Source organism: Corythoichthys intestinalis, chromosome 1 (assembly GCF_030265065.1).
Source record: "Corythoichthys intestinalis isolate RoL2023-P3 chromosome 1, ASM3026506v1, whole genome shotgun sequence".
NCBI lineage: Eukaryota > Metazoa > Chordata > Actinopteri > Syngnathiformes > Syngnathidae > Corythoichthys > Corythoichthys intestinalis.
In genome coordinates this window covers 9,410,323-9,430,607 of record NC_080395.1, presented here as the reverse complement: position 1 = coordinate 9,430,607, position 20,285 = coordinate 9,410,323, and the positions used below count along the sequence as shown (strand labels likewise).

Here is a 20,285-nt window from a genome sequence, read left to right as displayed (position 1 = left end):
TAAATAAATGGTATGGTCATGAGAAATAAGTCTTTTGCTGAATGGAATATTGAATATTCAAAATGCATTTATTCAATACGACATGGCAAAATTACTCCATAATGGTCAAAATTGTCGACTTCACCTTTACCGTCGCACCTCCTGAACGCTATATTATGCTGCCGTAGTTAGTCAGGCTTTTGACATTTCCCTGCCCCCTGGCTTCGGATGTAAATGTAAACAAACCAAGAGGCGTGACAGCTAGCCGACATGCTAACCCGAACCGAGTGACGTCTCATAGTCTTATTTTCGCTTTCGAAGCTAAAAATCACACAAAACTAGCCCGGATCACATCACACTGCTGCGGGGATGTCGATTGTCTTTGCCGGTTGGAAACCCGCCCGACGAAGAGCAAGTTACAGCTCGTTCCCCTGCTACTACGGACAGGAGAGCTCACCGGGGAAGCAGCTGGAGAGTACTGCCGGATAAACCGGCCGACATCGGAGGAACGCGTAGCTGCCACATGGTCAACACAACTATAATGAAAAATAATTCATTTACTAATTGGCAACGACGTAAACAAAGAGCGGCTTGCAGTTGTTCTGCAGCTAAAATGACTGACGGAATGTGTCTTAGGAGATCTTTTCTACCTGTCCATCCATGATGAAACTAAGTAAATAGTCCTTTATTTAAAGAAAGTTTGCAGTGTTTACCTTACGATCGCTGTATTCACGGCCATTTTTAATACAAAGTTGCAATTTCTAATGGGGTTGAAAATTTGACAGAACATCGGGTACATGAAGAGGGCATTAAACCGAGTATAGTGCTCTCCCGGCGGGGGAATGTGCGACAAGCCGCCGGTGTCGTCGGCCGAGTCGACAAGGAGCATGTTAGCCACAAAATGCAAGCCACTACCTATTAAAATGATCCCAGTATTTGACATAATACAAAACACGATGTTTACTCACTTCCTCGTAAGTCCAATGGTCTCACAGTAGAAGGGCTTGTTTTGGCCAATATCCACTGGTGAATGGGAACCTTTTGAAACCCCCAAAAGGCTCACGCCTCTCCGTGGTGCAGCAAAAGTTTTCTGCAGCCGTTTGGCTGGCGTGATGCAAAAAATAAATGAATTAATCCGCAAAATCAGATGAATCCTTAGTCCTTTTCCTACAACAGTACGGCTGGACAGTGAAGAAGACTCCTTCTACCATACACGTCACAGCGCCCTCAAGAATGGAATCGTAAGTCATTCATTTTCATGGCGCTGAATTAAAAAAACTAAATAAATTTAGCGATCGTTTCCACATTCCATTTTCATTTAGGAGCATATAGTACCGCAGAAAATATGGAAAAAAAAACATACTTTTTGCTGGCATAGGCACTTAAAGGAACCGGAAGAGGTAGGTCCCAGTCAAAAAGTACACTCATCGTTGATTGGATGAATCAACCGTCAAGGGTAGGTACTGATAAACCACAAAGTTATTCCGCTTCAGGTGTGGTATTTGAAAATGAGCATTACCAAAGACGCGAAAGCGTTTTCCACTATAAGTCCATCCATAGATCTTCAACCGCTTTGAATATTTTTATTTGGGACATACGTATGAAGTAATATTTTACTTCATGTGAGTGAATATTATACTGTAACGTCAGTCGACGTACTGCCGATGCCACAATGGTGTGTCAGCGTGACTTTTATTGGTATGTTCGGTGTGCCAACGTGACTCTCCCATTGGTTGGATTCGCAGGCACAAAGACTTGTGTGTTGACTGACACCACGATCGTAAATAGCAAGGATTAACAGCTAGAATATGCTTCCCTGATTTAAACACGAGTCAAGCTCACATTTCACACATACTTTATTTACACAAGACCCACTCATGTAATGCAATCAACAACTATTTACAACCAATTGGAGCGTCGTGTTGGCATATCTATGTTATGTATTTGGCGGAAAACACAGACGACTGAAAAAGCAGTTTCTGCTCTTGCACTCCTCTTTAAAAGAAACTGTATTTTAAGCCAAAACAACTGTTGCGTTTGATAGAACATGGATTCATGGCAATTTAAGCCCCCGAACTATTTTTAATTTGTCTGTTATATCCTGAAAACCCCCGTTTACAGATGTTGTGCAACCGCTTTTTTTTTCAACCCAGCCATAAAACGAAGGTAATTAATTATATTTATTATTAAAAATGTCTGTCGTTTTTAAGCTTAGAATCATTAATTGATGTCTCATATTTCGTTTTTTTAAAAAAACACAAAAAAACAACTTTAAAAAATTATTCACTCACATATTTTAAAGTTTTAAACAAATTAAGTCCCCCCAAAAAATGGCGTCTGTAAAAAAGTCACGGATATCTATCTCATAACTATCGCGTAATTCTTTTTTTTTTTTTTGTTACTGTCGCATTTTCTCTAATATGTTAGATGATAAATAATCAATCCAAAGAAAAAAAGAAAGGAAAAAAAAACGGTTAAAAGTTACCCTTTTAACCGTTTTTTGTTTTTTTCATATATGAAAAAGAAAATCTCAACCATTCCTTGATGTCTGCAATTTCTGTATCGTGACCCTTGTTACATTACCATGTTTCACCCATAAAATCCCCCAAAAATCCAGCTGTGGCCATTCACAGCTGTGACTTGACACTCAGTGATACATGCTACATGGAGTTTTTGGATAGAAACAAGGTAATTACGCTATAATATCTCGTTAAAGTCATGTTGTCTGTAATTCTGCTCTCGCGTGCTCTTACCTCCAGATAGGGTTTTGCTGTTTAAAAGACTTTTTTAAAATGCCCTCCTGTTCTAAATTTTGCTTCCACCAAAAAATTGAGATTTTAAGCTTTCCAATGATGTATCACACATGCATATCGGACATTTTTTAAATTTGGCCAAATTTGGGGCGACAGCTTTGTTCGCATCTTAGGTAATGCTCATTTTGAAATTCCACGCCAGAAGTGAAATAACTTCCTTGTTCATTAGTACTGATGTTTTTTTTTTGCTAGTACCTACCTCTTCGGTTCCTTAATGGAATTTCATTTTGGGATTTGTCATTGTGTGTTTTTGTTTTTTGTTATGTGATTTGCCATCGTGTTTTTTTTTTTTTTTTAATCATTTTCTGAATTTTTTTTATGTGATTTGTTATTGTGTTTTTTTCAATCATCTTGCACTCCTCTTTAAAAGAAACTGCAGTATTTTAAGCCAAAACAACTGTTGTGTTTGATAGAACAATATGTCTATATATATAGGTTGTTTCAACCTAGCCATAAAAAGAAGGTAAGTAATTATATTTATTCTTGAAAATCTCTTTCATTTTTAGCTTAGAATCATTAATTGATGTCTAATATTTGGTTTAAAAAAAAAAAAAAAAAAAAACGACTTTAAAAAATTATTCACTCGCATATTTTAAACTTTTAAACAAATTACGTCACAATGAAAAATTTGGCGTCTGTAAGAAAGTCACGCATAGCTACCTCATAACTATCGCTTAATTGTTTTCTTTTTTGTTACTGTCACATTTTCCCTGATATGTTAGATGATAAATAATGGATCCAAACAAAGAAAAATTGCGTTTAAAAGGGTAACTATATGAAAATCTCAACCACTCCTTGTTGTCTGCGATTTCTGCATCGCGACCCTTGTTATATCACCATGTTTCACCCATAAAATCCCAAAAAAATCTGGCTGTAGCCATTCACAGCTGTGTCTTGACACTGGGTGATACATGCTACATAAAGTTTTTGGATCGAAAAAAGGTAAGTATGCGATAATATCTCGTTAAAATGGTGGCGTCTTTAATTCTGCTCTCGCATGCGCTCGCCTCCAGTTAGGGTTTTGCTGTTTAAATTTTTTTGTTTGTTTTTAAAAAGCCCTCCTGTTCAAAATTTTTCTTCCCCTCGAAGATTGATATTTTAAGCTTTCCAATGATGTATCACACATGTATGTGTGTATGTACAATTTTGAAAGTTGGCCAAATTCTGGGTCTCAGAGCGGAACTTCAAGTCACCTGTTTTCCACCATATATAAACACCAGACTAGAAAAATGACTCAATAAAATCATGAAAACAACAAATTCATGTTTTCCTTGAATCGAGCTTTATTCAATTTTCACAATTCAAAGACAAAGGATTTTCCAATCATAAAAACGCTAAAGGCTTTGCATTACACCCAATACAGCAAAATTGAAATTCTCTTAAAAGTTTTTGGGGCACCTATTTTAAAGGTTGTAGCCTACCAGTCAAATACTTTTGCTTGCGAGACCAGGTCAACTGATTTTGAGGATCTGTTGATACAGAGTCACAATCTGATGCCTCGGAAATGAATTAAGGAGGTGGAAAAAGGTTACAATTTCAGTGATTTCAACAAAGCAAAGCAAAACCCTTTTGGGGGAAGCAAATCAGCACAAAATAGGGTTTAAGTATTTTGTTCTACTTAAATGAATTGACATTAAAAAAAAAAAAAAATTAAAAAGGATAATCCAATGTAATCAATTGAGCTATCTCACTGCCATTGGCAGTTATAGACATCAAATCCATTTTATTTGGGAAGGCTGACATGATGTTTCACTGTCTGCGATAGACGTCCAACCATTTTGCGGACATTAATGGCAGCCAATGAGTTAATACTTAAAAATAAATCCATACATTTTGAATTTTTTTTTACCTAATTTCGATCTTCTGAACAAGCCTTACTTTCAATCACGGGGCGGATCTGTCAATCCCTCTAATTTTCATTTTATCGGGTTTGCAAGTCAGTTTCCGTGTAAAATTGTTAACCAGTTCTTTCCAGCGATGCATTTGTGTTTCTGAATCGTAGCCTTCTGACCAAAACTTTTGTGACACACGCTACAACTGAACGGTTTCTCACCGCTATGCATCCGTTCGTGCGCCGTTAAATTGCACCGTCGGATAAAGGTTTTCCCGCAAACAGAGCAAGGTAAAACATTCTCGCCCGTGTGTTTTCTTGTGTGCACCCTCAAACCAGCCTTGGCCGCAAATCTTTGACCACAAACTTTGCAGGCGAACGGTTTCTCACCGGTGTGCTTTCTCGTGTGCGTCGTTAAATCAGTGCCCGAGACGAACTTTTTTTCGCAGAACGAACAAGCGAACGATTTTTCTCCAGTGTGAGCTTTTTTGTGTCTTATTAAATGCTTCTTAGTTGTAAATCTTCTCCCGCAGAGCAAGCAGGAATGAGGTTTTTCTCCAGTGTGTGTTCTCATGTGTTGCTTCAAAGCATTCTCAGTGAATGTTTTACTGCAAAGTGAGCAGCTGAAAGGTTTTTCTCCATTGTGGCGTCGCACGTGCCTTCTTAAATTGGCCTTTATAGAGAAGTGTTGGCCACAAACGGAACAAGGATATGGTTTATCTCCAGTGTGTGTGCGGATGTGTCTCACTAAATGGGAGTGACAGGCGAATTTTTTAGCGCAACGTGAGCAGGCATAAGGTTTTTCTCCCGTGTGTTGTCTTGTGTGCAGTACTAGCGCTTGCTTTCTGGAGAAGCGTTTAGCACAAGTGATGCAAGCATGAGGTTTTTCTCCATTGTGTATTGTTGTGTGCAATTTTAAATCTCCGGCTACCTTGAATGCTTTCCCACAAACTGTGCAGGCAAACGGTTTCTCTTCTACGTGTCTTTCCACGTGCTTTTTTAATTCCGTTTTTGTGGAAAAGCTTCTGCCGCAAGTTGAGCAAGCGAAAGGTTTTTCTCCACCATGCAAACTGATGTGCCGTTTTAAATTGCAGTTCAAAGAGAAATTCTTGCCGCAAATCGAGCACGAAAAAGGTTTTTCTCCCGTGTGCGATCGGACGTGCGTCGCGTACGACGACTTGTTGCAAAACGTTCGGTCACAGTGAGAACATTTGATGCATGTTTTGCCACCGCGGCGTTTCTTTTCACCCTCGCTGCCGTCTTTTATAGAGGAGGTTGATGTGTGTTCTCGGTCACTTTCTTCCCTCTTGGCAGTGATGGCAGTCAATGGAATCTTGGTGATTTCGTCCTCCTGCTTTTCTTCTTTAATGTGAGAGACGCGAGCTGACTCATCTTCCTCTTTAACGTGAAGGCAATCTGGGGTCTCTTCCTCTTTGATGGTGGGGGACTCTGGCTTCTGCTGCTTCGGGCAAAGATATTCACTGACATCTGCAGGACACAAGAAGTCAAACACTTTGCTATTTGGGCTGGATGATATGGCTTAAAAATGAAATCACAGATTTTTTACCCGCCCCAAAAAAATTTTTTGTCAGATCATTTTTTTCTTTGCACCTACAGTATGTTTGTCAAGGCTCTAAAAGCTCCAAAAAGTTTGACCCTTTTGAGGGTTGAACCAAAAAGGATTCATTCGCTCCTTCCAGTCTAAATGGATCGGACGTCTAGCGCCGTCAGTGACAGCCAATGGGTTCAACAAGTACCCTATAGAGGGTTAATTGTAGGGCTACAACTAACAATTATTTTCATAATTGATTAAAGCAACACTTGGCAACTTTTCAGTTTTGGTCGATTTTCGTGACGCCAGTGGGCAAAAGCGGTAGTGTTTTGCCTTAAGGAAGACTGCGTTTCCCATGAGGACCAGCGCACCCCCCTACAGTGTAGTAAAATCCTCGAACAATCTCCCGGTCGCTTGCAGATGGATTAACCCTTTAACACCTAAGCCTATTTTGGCCGAAATTGCATGAATTTAATGTTGCCTTTATATTTCAAAGAAAAAATTGTTCACAATGGCCAAGTTGGGTCCCTTTTTTAAGGACACCTTGAACTTCATGTCCAAACTGTTTTCTTCTTCACTGACCAATTATAATCCACATTTTGGACCCAAAAAGACAAAAAAAAAAAACCAATTTTTTTCTCAAAATTTGTAATGTTGATGTCCCATTGACAACCAAACATGCTCGACCAAACGTTTTGAAGCTTGATAATATTTATTCTACTTGTTAGGATAAACATTCAATCGAAAAAAATAAGATTGAATAGTTTTATGTTTGACAATTCAACACAAACAGCAGGTATGGTCAAAGGCGTTTTTGGCCTTTACACATACTATGGTCAAGACCGGTTATATACAGTGTACAAAATTGTGAGAAAAAAAATAATATATATCATCTAACACAAAAAGGGTTTGGAGGATATTTCTTTGTGAAGTTAGGTACTATACCCATCACCTTATCTAAAGTATATACGGACATGCAACCAAGCTTCTCGAACACTCATCTTTATAAAATTTGAAAAGATTATAGTGAAGAAAAAAAATATATAACAATGGAAAAAAGTATTTTCAAAAATATTGACAAATAGTTCAGTTCAATTCAAATTTTTCTGGCATACGACCCAATAAAGTTTTTTTTTTTTTTTTTGCGAACTCAATAAAGCTTCTGCACGAACAAGTCACGGAGCTGCGTCACACACAACGTCACACAGCCTACTCTTTTGCCGTTTGCGCGCTGCTGTCAGCCTGTCACTTCTACTCACCGAGACGCCGACTCATCCCAGGAAAACAACGACAAATACGGCTCATCTTCTTCCTTGAGTTAATGATATAATGCATTAGCTTGCGCTAAATTTAGTTTTAGATTCATTCTGCACGTTTCAAAGTCAATTGCTCAAACTGGCCGTTGCTTGCTTCAGCATGCCTCTTTTTCCTTAGTTGGCGCCTCGCTCGGAAATTTATTAAAAATGTCCACATTCGGTTCGTCCTTCTTGACATCACAACGGCTCTTGGGATATATGTAGTCTTTTGTGCTGCTTTTGAGTTTGAAAAAGGACCAGAAATGATGGAAATATGGAGATAGATACATGGTCCATGCAGCGTTTTAATGCATATTTATGAGTGCAATAAAACTATAAAACTCAAATGAGATTATCTCCCGTTTTTCTTGGTCGATTGACTTCAAATAAAAACTGGTGTGGACATCAACTTCCGCACTTTCAAATGAGACCAACCAGCAGCACGTGGGTGACGTAATTACAGTGTGACGAAGCTTCAAAGACGACATGCGTAAACGCGTCACTGCCGACACGTTCGGTGTTAAAGAGTTAAACAACATTTCCGTCTCCAGCGGCTATGTGAAGGATGAATAGTAATAAGGTATTGAATCAAGTTTTCGCTAAACAATAGCATTAGATGCTTGCAAACCATGTGGCTTATTGTGGCTAACTTTTTGTCTCTTTTGTTGCTTTGCAGAATTTGCGCAAAAGCATTCGAATCGACTTCCGTCTTTCCAATGAATGGGGAAAGGGGGAAGTGACGTATGCCGTAAATCAGTCAGCACATTTGCAGGTTTTTTTTTGTGTGACAGAGTTCCTGCCACCCTCCTCAAAGTTAAAAGAAAGCGATATAAAAGAGGTGTCATTAAACTAGTTTCCAGTTGACATATTGTTACAAATTTTAGGAAGATATTTTATAATACTTGAAAATATAAAAGCTACCAAGTGTTGCTTTCATCCGACGATTAATTAACAAATTAGTTGGATAAATGTCACTTTTTTTTCAATTACCTTCACAATTTACCTTTGAAATTGTTTTAGGCATGTTGTAAATAACAATGAAGACAAAATGGATGACTATTTCCTTCAAAAATAATATTTTCTTACAGCTTCCTCACTTAACTATAGTCTACAACTACTGTTTTAAATATATAATATTTGTTCAAGTTTTTAATCAGGGTTCTGAGTACCAGTGTTGTTAATCTTACTGAAAAAAAGTAATTAATTATAGTTACAAATTACTTCTCCCAAAAAGTAATTGCGTTAGTAACTCAATTACCTGAATGTAAGAATAATTAATTACTTGGCAAAGTAATTGGTGATAATTACTTCTTTTTTTTTCCTCAAAACAAAAAAAAAAAAAAAGGCAATTGGCCACACTATGTAAAGTTTTTTATGAAGGTTTTTGGTACAATTGGCCCGAGCCCAATTCTTTACCCTAATTTACCCTTTACCCTGAATCAACTGTTAAAAGTTGTTAAAATTGCTCCCATTATTGCATTAGTTCCCTTCTCTCTACTTTCAACATATGAAAGTTTTAAAACTGTGTCATCATTTAAAGATAGATTCAAGTCAAGATTTTGCCGATTTAGAAGTATTTTAGATAAAAAGTTACTTAGGTCCGCTAGGAAAGTTCTCTACAACAGAGCCGCAATAAAAGGTCTACTGCTTTAAGATGGCGGCTGTTTACTAACGCATCTAGTGCCGTTTCTGTCATTTTGCATCTAGTTATATCTATATACAGTACATGTGATATCTACCATGTCTACCATATCTACCATAACATGCGGGCGTAATTTGTACGCTATCGGCTACAACAGGTATTATTGGAGCTACCTAGCATCGCGTTTGCTCGGCGTCACAACTTTCTTGCCTCCTCCCCACTCCTGCTCTGCTTTGTCGTCTCGGTGAGTCCGTCTCCCTCAGACTTTTCGACCAATATAATAACGCATAGTAACGTATGCCTTTCCGTCCTCAGTAACGGTAACGGCGTTGCCAAGATGAGAAAAGTAATTAATTAGATTACCCAACACTGAAAAAAATAACGCCGTTAGTAATGCCGTTATATTGTAACGCCGTTATTAACAACACTGCTGAGTACAAAACATCAAAAATAATTTCTCAGTACATAAATCACACAAAAGTCTTGTTCATTCAGAGAAAAGTCCTGCTGATTGGCATTTGTTTTCATGGGAGCAAAGCTTAATGGCTCATTTTTCCCCTTATATAAGGAGGAGGCAGACTGTAACGAATCAGTTTTCTGTATCAAACAGTTGTTCATAAATACAATCCAAATCCAATTTCAAAGCACACTCTCTTGTCTGACAGTTTACAGCTTCAATGGGAGTTTGTGTCACAAGGAGACTCTAAAAGCTGTTATATGAATGGGTTTATGTTTGTGGTTTCTTTATAAATAGAAATAAGATAACTTTACTACCTAATATTAACTCAAGTGCTAATGTGCTACTCCAAAACACATGACAAACGGACACTGAAAACACTGATAAGCATAATCGCGAAAAGGATCTCACAACACATAGGACAATCTCACGCGTGATACTTCGTAATATTATTGATTCAGCAGCCCAACCTGAGTGCAGCAGGGAACTCCCTCTCTTGTTCTAATCACTGGAGCGCACGCACACCCTCACATTACACACAAACAAAGAACCAAATGGGCCTGCTCATAGCTGCCGGCAAAAATCGATTATCAAATTTGTTGACAACTAATTTACCGTATTGGTCCAAATATAAGACGGTGTTTTTTGCATTGAAATAAGACTGAAAAAGTGGGGGTCGTCTTATATTGGCTGACTAGACATTATACCCATTCATGACGCTAGATGGCGCCAGATATCATTGAAGCCAATGCTGAACTTGTGGAGTAATGTTCTGTCATGACAGATCTCAGCTTCTCTCAAGTTTAACCAGTTTGTATTATTTTATTGCAATGTTTTTCCTTATTCAGATTTGTTTCAAGACTACAGTTACAGTTAGACCTTACTTTGATGGTTAATGCAGTTATTGCAATTTTGTTGTTTTATCACAATAGATTGGTTTATTTACATTTCAAAAACCAGAAGCCATTCATTTACGAATATGATTGCACTTTAGTTTACATTAAGGCTGTCCCAAATGACTAATTTCCTCCCGATTAGTCAGCCGACTATTTTTACGATTAGTCGACTAATCTAACAGTTTTTTTTTTGTTTTTTTTTTTTACTAATTTAATAATGAAATGTTTGTTAAAGCTTATTAATTCACAAAAAACCTTTTGAAACACCTAAATTCTTTATTAACGTATAAATAAATAACATAAATATCAATAAAAAATCACAATCGATGAGGTCAAATGCTGCTGGCATTAATTGGTGCAAAAAAATGTAAACGGAAACACTGTGACTTCACCTTTTTAACAGGAGTCAAAACAATTATTACTCTTTTTGCGGTATGTCATTGTCTATATTGTTCTAAATGTTAAAATGAATTGCAATGTCCCGGACAATCATTTTCGTGTGTGAGTTCAGATGTTCTTTCCGGTGTGCATTCCGCATTTTTTGGGGAGGGGAAAAACTGTTCAACTTTTGTTTTTTTTAACCTGAAGATAACGCAGAGGGCACACTGAAATATTACCACAATTATTTTGAATGAAAGGCCCACATACCCACAGTAACAAAAATTAAGTATATAGTATAAATTTTATAGTATACTACTATATGTAAAACTTTATAATAACAAATAACTAGTGTAATTAGTGCAGTCATGGATTACAGTAAGCAGGCCTGTGGTGTTTCCATATATATTTTTTATATTATGTATATACAGGATATATGTATATATTTTCCCTAAGTGGGAGCTTCCATGATCCTAATAAATTTAATAATAATTTTAAAAAATATATAATTATATTAATTATTTTATAAAATAAAAATACGCGTTGATACGACACACATAAAGGCAACTTCCATTTAAAAAAATCGTTAGACAGTTGTATGGACAATCCGCTAGCTTGTTGTTTCTAGTTGTCTTCGAAAATTATACTTGGGTGACAGCGCTTCAAGTGTTCGTTTATAGCCGACGTGCTACCATGGTATGCGAGCTCAGCTTAGCAAAGAGTACACACAGTGGCACCCTCCATATTTTCCTTGAAATATTTCCAGGCTCTGGTTATTCTGGTCCGCTTTTTTGGCTTAATGCCGCTTTAACGTGTAACCATCTCTGCCCTTTTCGAAAAATTGGCGGTGTTTTCAACTCCTCACCGGCGATTCACTTGGCTCGTTGTCGTCGGTTCGTCTGGGTTCGCCCGATTTCCTCCTCAGGAAGGCGGCGGCGTGCATAAAAACACCGAGAGGCGTCGGATGGCTCTTTAAGGATACTTCTATTGACCAAAACAAAAACGTGGAGGATGAAGCCACTCAACTCGGCGCTACCCGCGCAGTTTTCCAACTCGCCGATCTCGCTCCCTCTCTCTCTCTCGCTCGCTCGCCCACTTTCTTCCTCTTTGCTCAATCTGACAACGCCGGTCACATTGAAATAACAGCGGCCCTCTTGGGGTGCCAGTAACAACCGCTTGTATCACGAGCGCCTGCCATTCTAAACTTTATCCGCATGTAATTTTTTTTAACCCGTCATTACCCGTCGACGGTATGTTTTGCCCGTCGACGCATTTACGTCATCGATGACGTCGACTAGTCGGGACAGCTCTAGTTTACATATTTAAATGTTCAGATATTAAGATTTGAATGAGGTAAAATAACATGCTTTTTCTCTCAAATATAATGTTATAAGCATTTGTTTCAGATGTACTGCAATTATTTTCTCTATAAAAATTAATTTGGCGGTCAAAAAGTCTTTTTTTAAACTTGAGTCTTGAAAAAGAAGGAGTCGTCTTATATTCGGTCCAATACGGTATTAGAGCTGAAACGATTACTCGAACAATTCGAGTCACTTGATTTTAAAAATTGATCGAGGAATTTTCTCCACTTCCAGAAATCGTTTTATGTCGTCAGCTCTTAGCATGACATTTTGCCCGGAGTACTTTTAATGCGGCACAACGCGCTGACGTCACATAGGTACAGCAAGAAAACAGCGGCAGTGGATATATGATTTCAACCATGCATGAATGTAGAGGTAACAATGAAGGAAACAACCAAAAGGGAAGAGAAAGGCACCAAGAAAAAGCAGAAAATATCAAAAGTGTGGCAGCATTTGGACACCAAGGCGAACACTGTTTCATGTATTCACTGTAAGAAAGCGCTTGCATACCACTATAGACCCTACTCACATGACGTCACAACCACGCCTCCGCGCCATATTGTCCGTCTACTCGTCGTGTTGACGCATTACCGCGACGTAAATTCCTCCTATTATGGCGTGTTTTTCTGCTCGTTAACATTAATAATCAAAATGGTGAAGGCGTGTGTGACGGTTGGTTGCAATAACAGAGAAGATAGACGGAGAGACTTGAAGTTCTATCGTATTCCGAGAGACCCGGAGAGGAGAGCGAGATGGACTGCTGCAATTCGACGAGAAAACTGGGCTCCAAACGATTACCACAGACTATGTAGTAGTCATTTTATATCTGGTAAGATGCATTTAATATATATTTAGAGGGTTTTGGGCTGACAACCACAATTAAGATCATTGCGAGGCTAATCGCCGACAACATACAGTTTCAAATTCAAGATGCTTATTTCTTCCACCATCATTACATTTTGAATAATATTTAGCTGGTACCAAGTGAAAGAAGCTGGCCTCGTCCACGGATCATCAGTTAAACAGGTGTGTCCAAACCTTTTGCAAAGGGGGCCAGATTTGGTGTTGTAAAAATGCGGGGGGCTACCTTGGCTGATATACATAGAACAATATATTTAAACAAATTTTAGCAAGCCCTTCTGTGTGTCACATTTGCTTTATTATTTTTTTTAATTCATAATTTCAACAGTCTCATCTTTGTGGCGTTCTCTTTCGACACTCTGGCTCTTGCGAAATACTGCTGCTGTGAAATTAAACTAGCTTCAAGTTGCTATAATTTCTCGCTGCGTATCTTTCCTGTAACGTTGTCGTACATGTCAGCATGTTTTGTTCGGTAATATTATCGCGTCACATCGAACTCTTTGAAAACAGCGACTGTCTCTTTGCAAATGAGGCAGACACAGCTCATATTAAACAAACCTGCAGAACGGCCTTTTTTCACCTGCGCAACATACCCAAAATTAGAAATATTTTATCAAAAAACGATGCAGAAAAATTAATTCACGCGTTCGTTACATCTAGATTGGATTACTGTAACTCCCTACTTGCAGCTTGTCCTAAAAGTTCTCTAAAAGGTCTTCAGCTAGTCCAGAACGCAGCAGCAATATTTTTAACAGGAACTAATAGAAGAGCACATCACCCCTGTGCTCCAGGCCCTTCACTGGCTTCCAGTCGAATTTAGAATTAAATTTTAAATCCTCCTTCTTACATTTAAGACCATTAATGGGTTGGGGCCATCTTATCTCACCGATGTTCTGGTTCCATACCGCCCCAACAGAACACTCCGTTCTCAGAATGTAGGTCTACTGGTAGTTCCTAGGGTTTCTAAAAGTACAGTCGGAGCAAGAGCCTTTAGCCACCAAGCTCCTGTTTTATGGAATCAGCTTCCAACTGGTATTAAAGAAGCCGAGACAGTCTGTACATTTAAGATTAGACTAAAAACGTTCCTGTTTTATGGAATCAGCTTCCAACTGGTATTAAAGAAGCCGAGACAGTCTGTACATTTAAGATTAGACTAAAAACGTTCCTATTCGACAAAGCTTATGGTCAGGCTAGTTGAAGTCGGACTAGACTCACAGTTCAGTCTAAGCTGCACTAGAAGCTATAATGCTGGGGGAAGTACAGCCACTGAGTACTATCTCCTTTTTCTTACTCTACCTACCTCTTGTCTTACTTTGTTTCTAATTTCTAATTTTAATATCTAGTTGACTAGTCACTTCATCACTAGTCACTCGGGGTCCCCTTTCCCCCCTCCCCTCTGGGGAGGGGCTATTTTTCAGCTGCAGCCTTCCCGACTATCCGGACCACTGGCTGGATGGACGTCCTGGTTGCCCTCCCCCGTCTCATCTGGCTAGATGGACCGCTTCTTCTTCCCTTACTCTATTACAACTTTACAAACTATAACTCCGTCTGCTAATTCCCATTAGAAGTCCTGGTGCATCCTGTCTATCCGTCCTGGGAGTGGATCTCTCCTGACTGTGGTACTCCCCAAGGTTTCTCATTTCTCTCAAAGAGTTTTGGAGTTTTTCCCTGCCGACATGGAGGGTCGAAGGATGGGGGATGCCCAGGAATTGACCTTTATTCATTTCATCTCTATTTATTTCATCTGCTGTTTCTAACTGTGTATCACATTGCCTCTGAAAAGCCCTTTGAGACAACCTTGTTGTGATATAGGGCTATACAAATTAATTGAACTGAATTGATTAATCGATTGTTTCACCTCTAGTTAATTGCAAATATAATCGTCTGCTTTCATCAAAAACCAAAACAAAGAAAAGCAGTTTTGAACCTTTTTGAGTTGTGCAGCATCTCGAAACGATTCATAGACTATTGAAATGATTGTTTGGTCACTGCTTGCAACCACTTAATGGCTGTCGTTTGCATTCCAAAAGGAAGAAACCGCTCACAGCAGGGGTTGCGCCTCCTACTTGTAACATGAATAGCTAAGTTTCCACAAGAAAAGCAATGAAATTGCCCAACAATTAAATTCAAAGACAATACCATTTTGTACAAATCCTGCAATTTTCATGCTGACCTAGGACTGAGTATCAGGGCCAACCAAGAAAAAAATATATATATAGGAGTACAAGAATGAAGTTGTAATATTAGAAGATTAAAATTGCAATAATACGAGGATAAAGTCATACATTGTAATGTAACGAGAAAAAAGTTACAATATCACAAGACAGAAATCGTACAATTACGTGATTAAAGTTGCAATACAACATAAATTTACATAACGAGAAAAAAATCATAATGTTACGGAATTTTACGTGATCTTAAGAGTTTAAAGCTAAAACAGGTAGCTAATTACTTTGTTTAGTGACACGTAAAAGGTAAGCGCGGCATTGGAGCTAGCAGCTAGCTAGCAAAAGTACAATGGTGACAACAATAAAACGTTTTTAAAAAAGAAAGATGCTGTGAAATGACTCAAATATGACTAAGACTAATAAGTATTTCATCCCAAAGACCCAAGACGAAAATTAAAAGGGCCGCCAAAAACAACACTGCAATACAACAAATCACACTGAGTGAGTAAAAATATGATTATAAAACATGTTTTTCTTTGTGTTTGTTTGATTTCGATTCAGTGCACTACTTGATATATTTATATGCCACAAAAATTATTCTTATTTATTTATTTATTTATTCACATTTTTTTTGCCGTCGGTTTTTTTTGTCTTTTTTTTTTCTTTAATGAAAAAAGTGTGCCGCGACTCAAAAAATGTTGAAAAAAAAACTGCATTAAGAGAGTTAAAGAACCTGTTACAAAAGAAAATCAACTTTTTTCTTCCTCAAGCGCGTAAAGTATGTAGCACCTAATTTAGCCGTACTGCATTTCATACATAAGTGTATTAAACCAAGACACGTAATACAACTTTATCCTCGTGATATTATGACTTTAATCTTGTATTATGTGAAATTACCTAACACTACTTTCTTCTTTTAATGTTACGTAAAAAATACGTAGTATTACGACCATAAGCGTAGTTTAAGGGGGTGCCAGCACCCCTACCCCCAGTGGCCGAAAAGTATCATTGCATGTAATTGACTTTCCTATGTGTATAAGAGTTGTAAAGCATTAAAGCAAACGACAAAAATTAAATAAACATAAAAAAAAAAGATTTTTATAATGGGTCAATATTATTTTTCGAACATTTCATGTGACTAGCACCTTAGATGGTCATTTGCTTTGCATATCAGTGACGTGCGGTGAGGTTCATGGTTGGTGAGGCACTGACTCCTTTAGTGTCAGATTTCCAAATATATAAACCAAAAAGGGTAGCTTATTCAATTGGCTACTGGTTATTTCATATCTCATCAGCATTCTTCACAAAACACGCACACACGGTACATATTATCGATACGTAAAAGTAAGAAAATAACATGCATTTGCTCTACACCCTGGTGTACAAAACCACAGAATTCAATTCTGACCTTTAGTGAAATATTCAGTTGTTTTTAAAACTTTTAATTCTGAAACTTTAATCAATTTATTACATATTGCTAAACAAAAAGTGTGAAAAGAAAAACAAAGAATTAGAATTACTTTTTAAATATTCTATTGTATTTTTCTTGGTCTAAGCTCTTTTTTTTTTTTTTTTTTTTTAAATAAGATTGAAATGAAAACTGTTTGTGGTCTTGCGCCTGTCCTTCACCACAAAAACCGGCGTTACTTTGGAAGGGCATAGGTTTGGTCTCAACATTCGTAGGGACGATATAACAGCATAACCTGCATGTAGGTACACTTTTTGCTGGGGACGGGACATTAATTAGACCAAACAGATTGGATGAAGGGGGCAAAGGGCCACATTTCTAATGTATATGAACCTAATTAATTAATAGGCAAAATGATCAATGCAAAATAAATCCTTATCTACTGATAATAACTTTTACGTGCATTGGTTTAGATGATACACTGTTCAATTCAAACCTTTGTTTTCAAAAAATACTAAAGAAACATTTTGAAAACTTCCTGAATAAATGTCTGGTTTTTATTAGCAAACATAAACGTAGTGAAAATAATTCACTTAATAATGGTAGGGTCAATTCTATCCTTACAACATATGGAACTATTGAAAGATCTATATTCTCTATGTAACTGAACATTGTATCATGCAAAAAAGGTAAGGTTGCTTAAAAGTTGGTAGGGACAATTTTAGCATGCTGAAAAGTTGGTAGTGTTATGTCCCTACCGTCCCTATGCAAACCTACGCCCTTTTAGTAAAAGTCCTCCTTATTTTCCTTTACTTTAAAAAAAATCTCTCCGCCTCAATGGAGAGGATTGCTTCAATTAGATCGTTCTGTGTTCTATTTGACAAGCCAGAAAACACAGTGGATGTGTCCAAATGTCTAGCTAACCTTTCATCTTTCTCAGCAAAACCATGTAATCATTCTACATATATGCCACGTTTAGAAGAGCTACACGCTCATCGTTACCACGAAATGTTAACTCCTGTTTAGCTAGGATGCAGGTTGCATTAATGAGGTCTTTCAAACTCTTTTATTACCTTAGCTTTGAGGATGCTACCGTTGAGCTTCCGCTGTTCGTCAAAGCCAAATCGATCCTTGAGCTTCCAAAAGTTTTTAAAGCAAACAGGCTTTGAATGTGAGTGGTCGAGCTCTCATGTTTGCTGAGGCTTCGTGGTAGTTTTTTAATGTCACAATATCTCGTGTTAGTCCAGACATTGGCACAAGTTGAGAAGAAAAGGCAGGGAAAGCAGCAAAGGCGATTTTTCGAAGGACAGCCACATTGCCAGTCTTTTCGGGTTCACCAGTCCGTTTGAAAAGCGCGAGTTATCTTCTGTCCCGTAGTTTGAAGCAAACCTTTTAGCTCCGGTGTTGTTAATCGCGTCCACTTTTAACGGAAAGTCCAGTTTCACGTACGCCCCCCTGCAGTGCGGCAGAGTACTATCTGCCGCAACCTGCGCCTTTTCACTGCGGTTTTATTTCCCATCAGCAAAACTAAATATGTCGCTAACAAACATTAAACTTTAAGGGTTAAAGACATTAGCCAGACTGAGGAAAATCAGGTCAAATAAACGTATCTGGAAACATTATAATGGCGACATGCAGATGTACGGCAACCAGCACGCTCCAATTCCATGTATCAACCCAGTTTGTTAAGGATTGCGCAATCAGAGGTGAGGCTTTACTCGTTGCTGCCGCACCTCTCGTTTCATTTCTTTATTTGAACAGGAAATGGGCAAATTCAGCGATTTTGACTATAGAAAATGTTTGAAATGAGTCATACATAAAGAGCAATGGACAAATATTCATATAAATTTGATGCTATAATTATTTTTTGTCATGATGACAGGTGAGGCTCTGCCTCACCTGCCTCCCCTGACCGCACGTCACTGTTGCATATTATTTAAAAAAAAAAAATCGGGGAGGGAATTTTTTTTTTCAAATAATTTTTATCTCAACTTTTTGGGGGCTTGAAGGATTTAGACACCAATGTCCTAACCATAATTTGGCTCCTACACAAAAAGGATTGCTAAAATCAAAGAAAACTTTTTAAATTAAAAATTAATTGTGTTCAAATGCAAATATTTGAGTCTCAAATATTTTTTTTCGCATTCAAAAACTTTTTATTGATGATTAAATTTTTTCTTTTTTTGATTGGTCTTTTTTTTTTTTTTTAATTTTATATTTTTCTTGTTTGAAGCAACTTATTTTTTGATTAAATAATAAAGACACAAATGTCCTAGCCAAAATGTGGCCCAAACTCAAAACAACATTACTTCAATCAAAAAAGTTGCTTCAATGGAAAAAAAAGAAAAAAGAATCAAAGAAAAATAGCTTTCAAATACATTTTTTTGAGTTTCAAATTTATTTTTGCTTTCAAACGCACTTTTTGATCAAATAATGAAGACACAAATCTACCTCCATATGGCTCCGCCCAGGGGATACAATTTTTGACTGGGGTAACTACATTGGCACGACACCGGCGGGCGTACTAGATTCAATGGATGATGATTTTGGCGAAACGTATAGCTGTCCTAAGCAGCCTGATTTAGAATTCCCCTCAAGAATGATGGGAAACAAAAATCGCTCATTGTCAACTTATTATTATAAATATTCTTGGAAGTTAATTTTATTGCTGACACTGCGTTTTGGGGTCATCAACATTTGCTCCCTCTGGCCCAAAAGTCAAACTCCGCCACTGATTACGACTTTAATGTCTTTTTTTCTCTTAATATTACTACTCTAATTAGGTAATATTACACAGCATGACTTTATTCTCGTAGTTTTAACTCTTCAAGTTCGTAAAAGGCCTCTAAACTACATCATACAAATGAATTTGAATGTATCAGAGAAAAAAGTAGAATTTTAATGCGGGAAAAAATAATGAAAGTATACTTTGTGCAATCATTTGAGTATTTGCAAAATACGTTTCAATAGACACGTGCGAAAACCGACCTGCTAGTCTCCGGATGACGACTCGAGGCTGCTTGCAAACAGCTTCCAAAATTATACGTCGTCGCTCGTCCTCCTCTTCTCCCCTGCAAAGTTCTTTAGGGTATCCTGCTGTCGTTCGTGCGCACATATTTTTTTTAATAGCTGCCAAAACTCAGCAAACATTTGTATGCGATTAATGTCCTTCGTCCTCACCGTAGATATTATATATGAGGCTAGATAACTATTGGGCTAGTTGACAGCGTAAATCTTTGGTGGCCATCTTGCGTCGGTTGGCATCTGTGGCGCGGATGTAAAGTGAACCATTTTCTCGGTTTAGATCAATTAAAAAGTTATCATGATCTTAACTCTTTCTCTCACAAAGTACGTGTTGTGGTAATTAGTAAAAGAGGGAAATTGATATTGAAAACACCTATTGACGGTAAAAGACGTCCAACCCATTTCAGCTGATCCAATGATTTAGTACTTAATAATGAGTAATTTTTCAAATCCAAACTTAAAAAAAAAAAATTACCCGAAAGTGGAAGGATTTCCTGTTTCATCCTTTGATTTTTAAAAATTTTTAAATTTTTTGAAAGTGGTCCTCAAAGAAAAAAGTTTGGACACCCACCAGTTTGACTTTTGGAGCGGGGGGGGGCACAACATGTTGATGACCCCGA

The 20,285-nt window shown here is 37.7% G+C and overlaps 1 protein-coding gene across 1 annotated transcript; it reads right to left on the bottom strand.

Moving 5' to 3' along the window:
• Positions 1 to 4,118: 4,118 nt before the first annotated feature.
• Positions 4,119 to 19,914, bottom strand: LOC130913265 (gastrula zinc finger protein XlCGF57.1-like). Its single transcript, XM_057831731.1, has 2 exons — positions 19,630 to 19,914; positions 4,119 to 6,111 (listed from the first exon to the last, which is right to left on the bottom strand). Exons 1-2 carry the CDS (start codon positions 19,754 to 19,756, stop codon positions 4,730 to 4,732), a joined length of 1,509 nt encoding a protein of 502 aa, XP_057687714.1. The 5' UTR covers positions 19,757 to 19,914; the 3' UTR covers positions 4,119 to 4,729.
• Between the last annotated feature and the right edge of the window lie 371 nt (positions 19,915 to 20,285).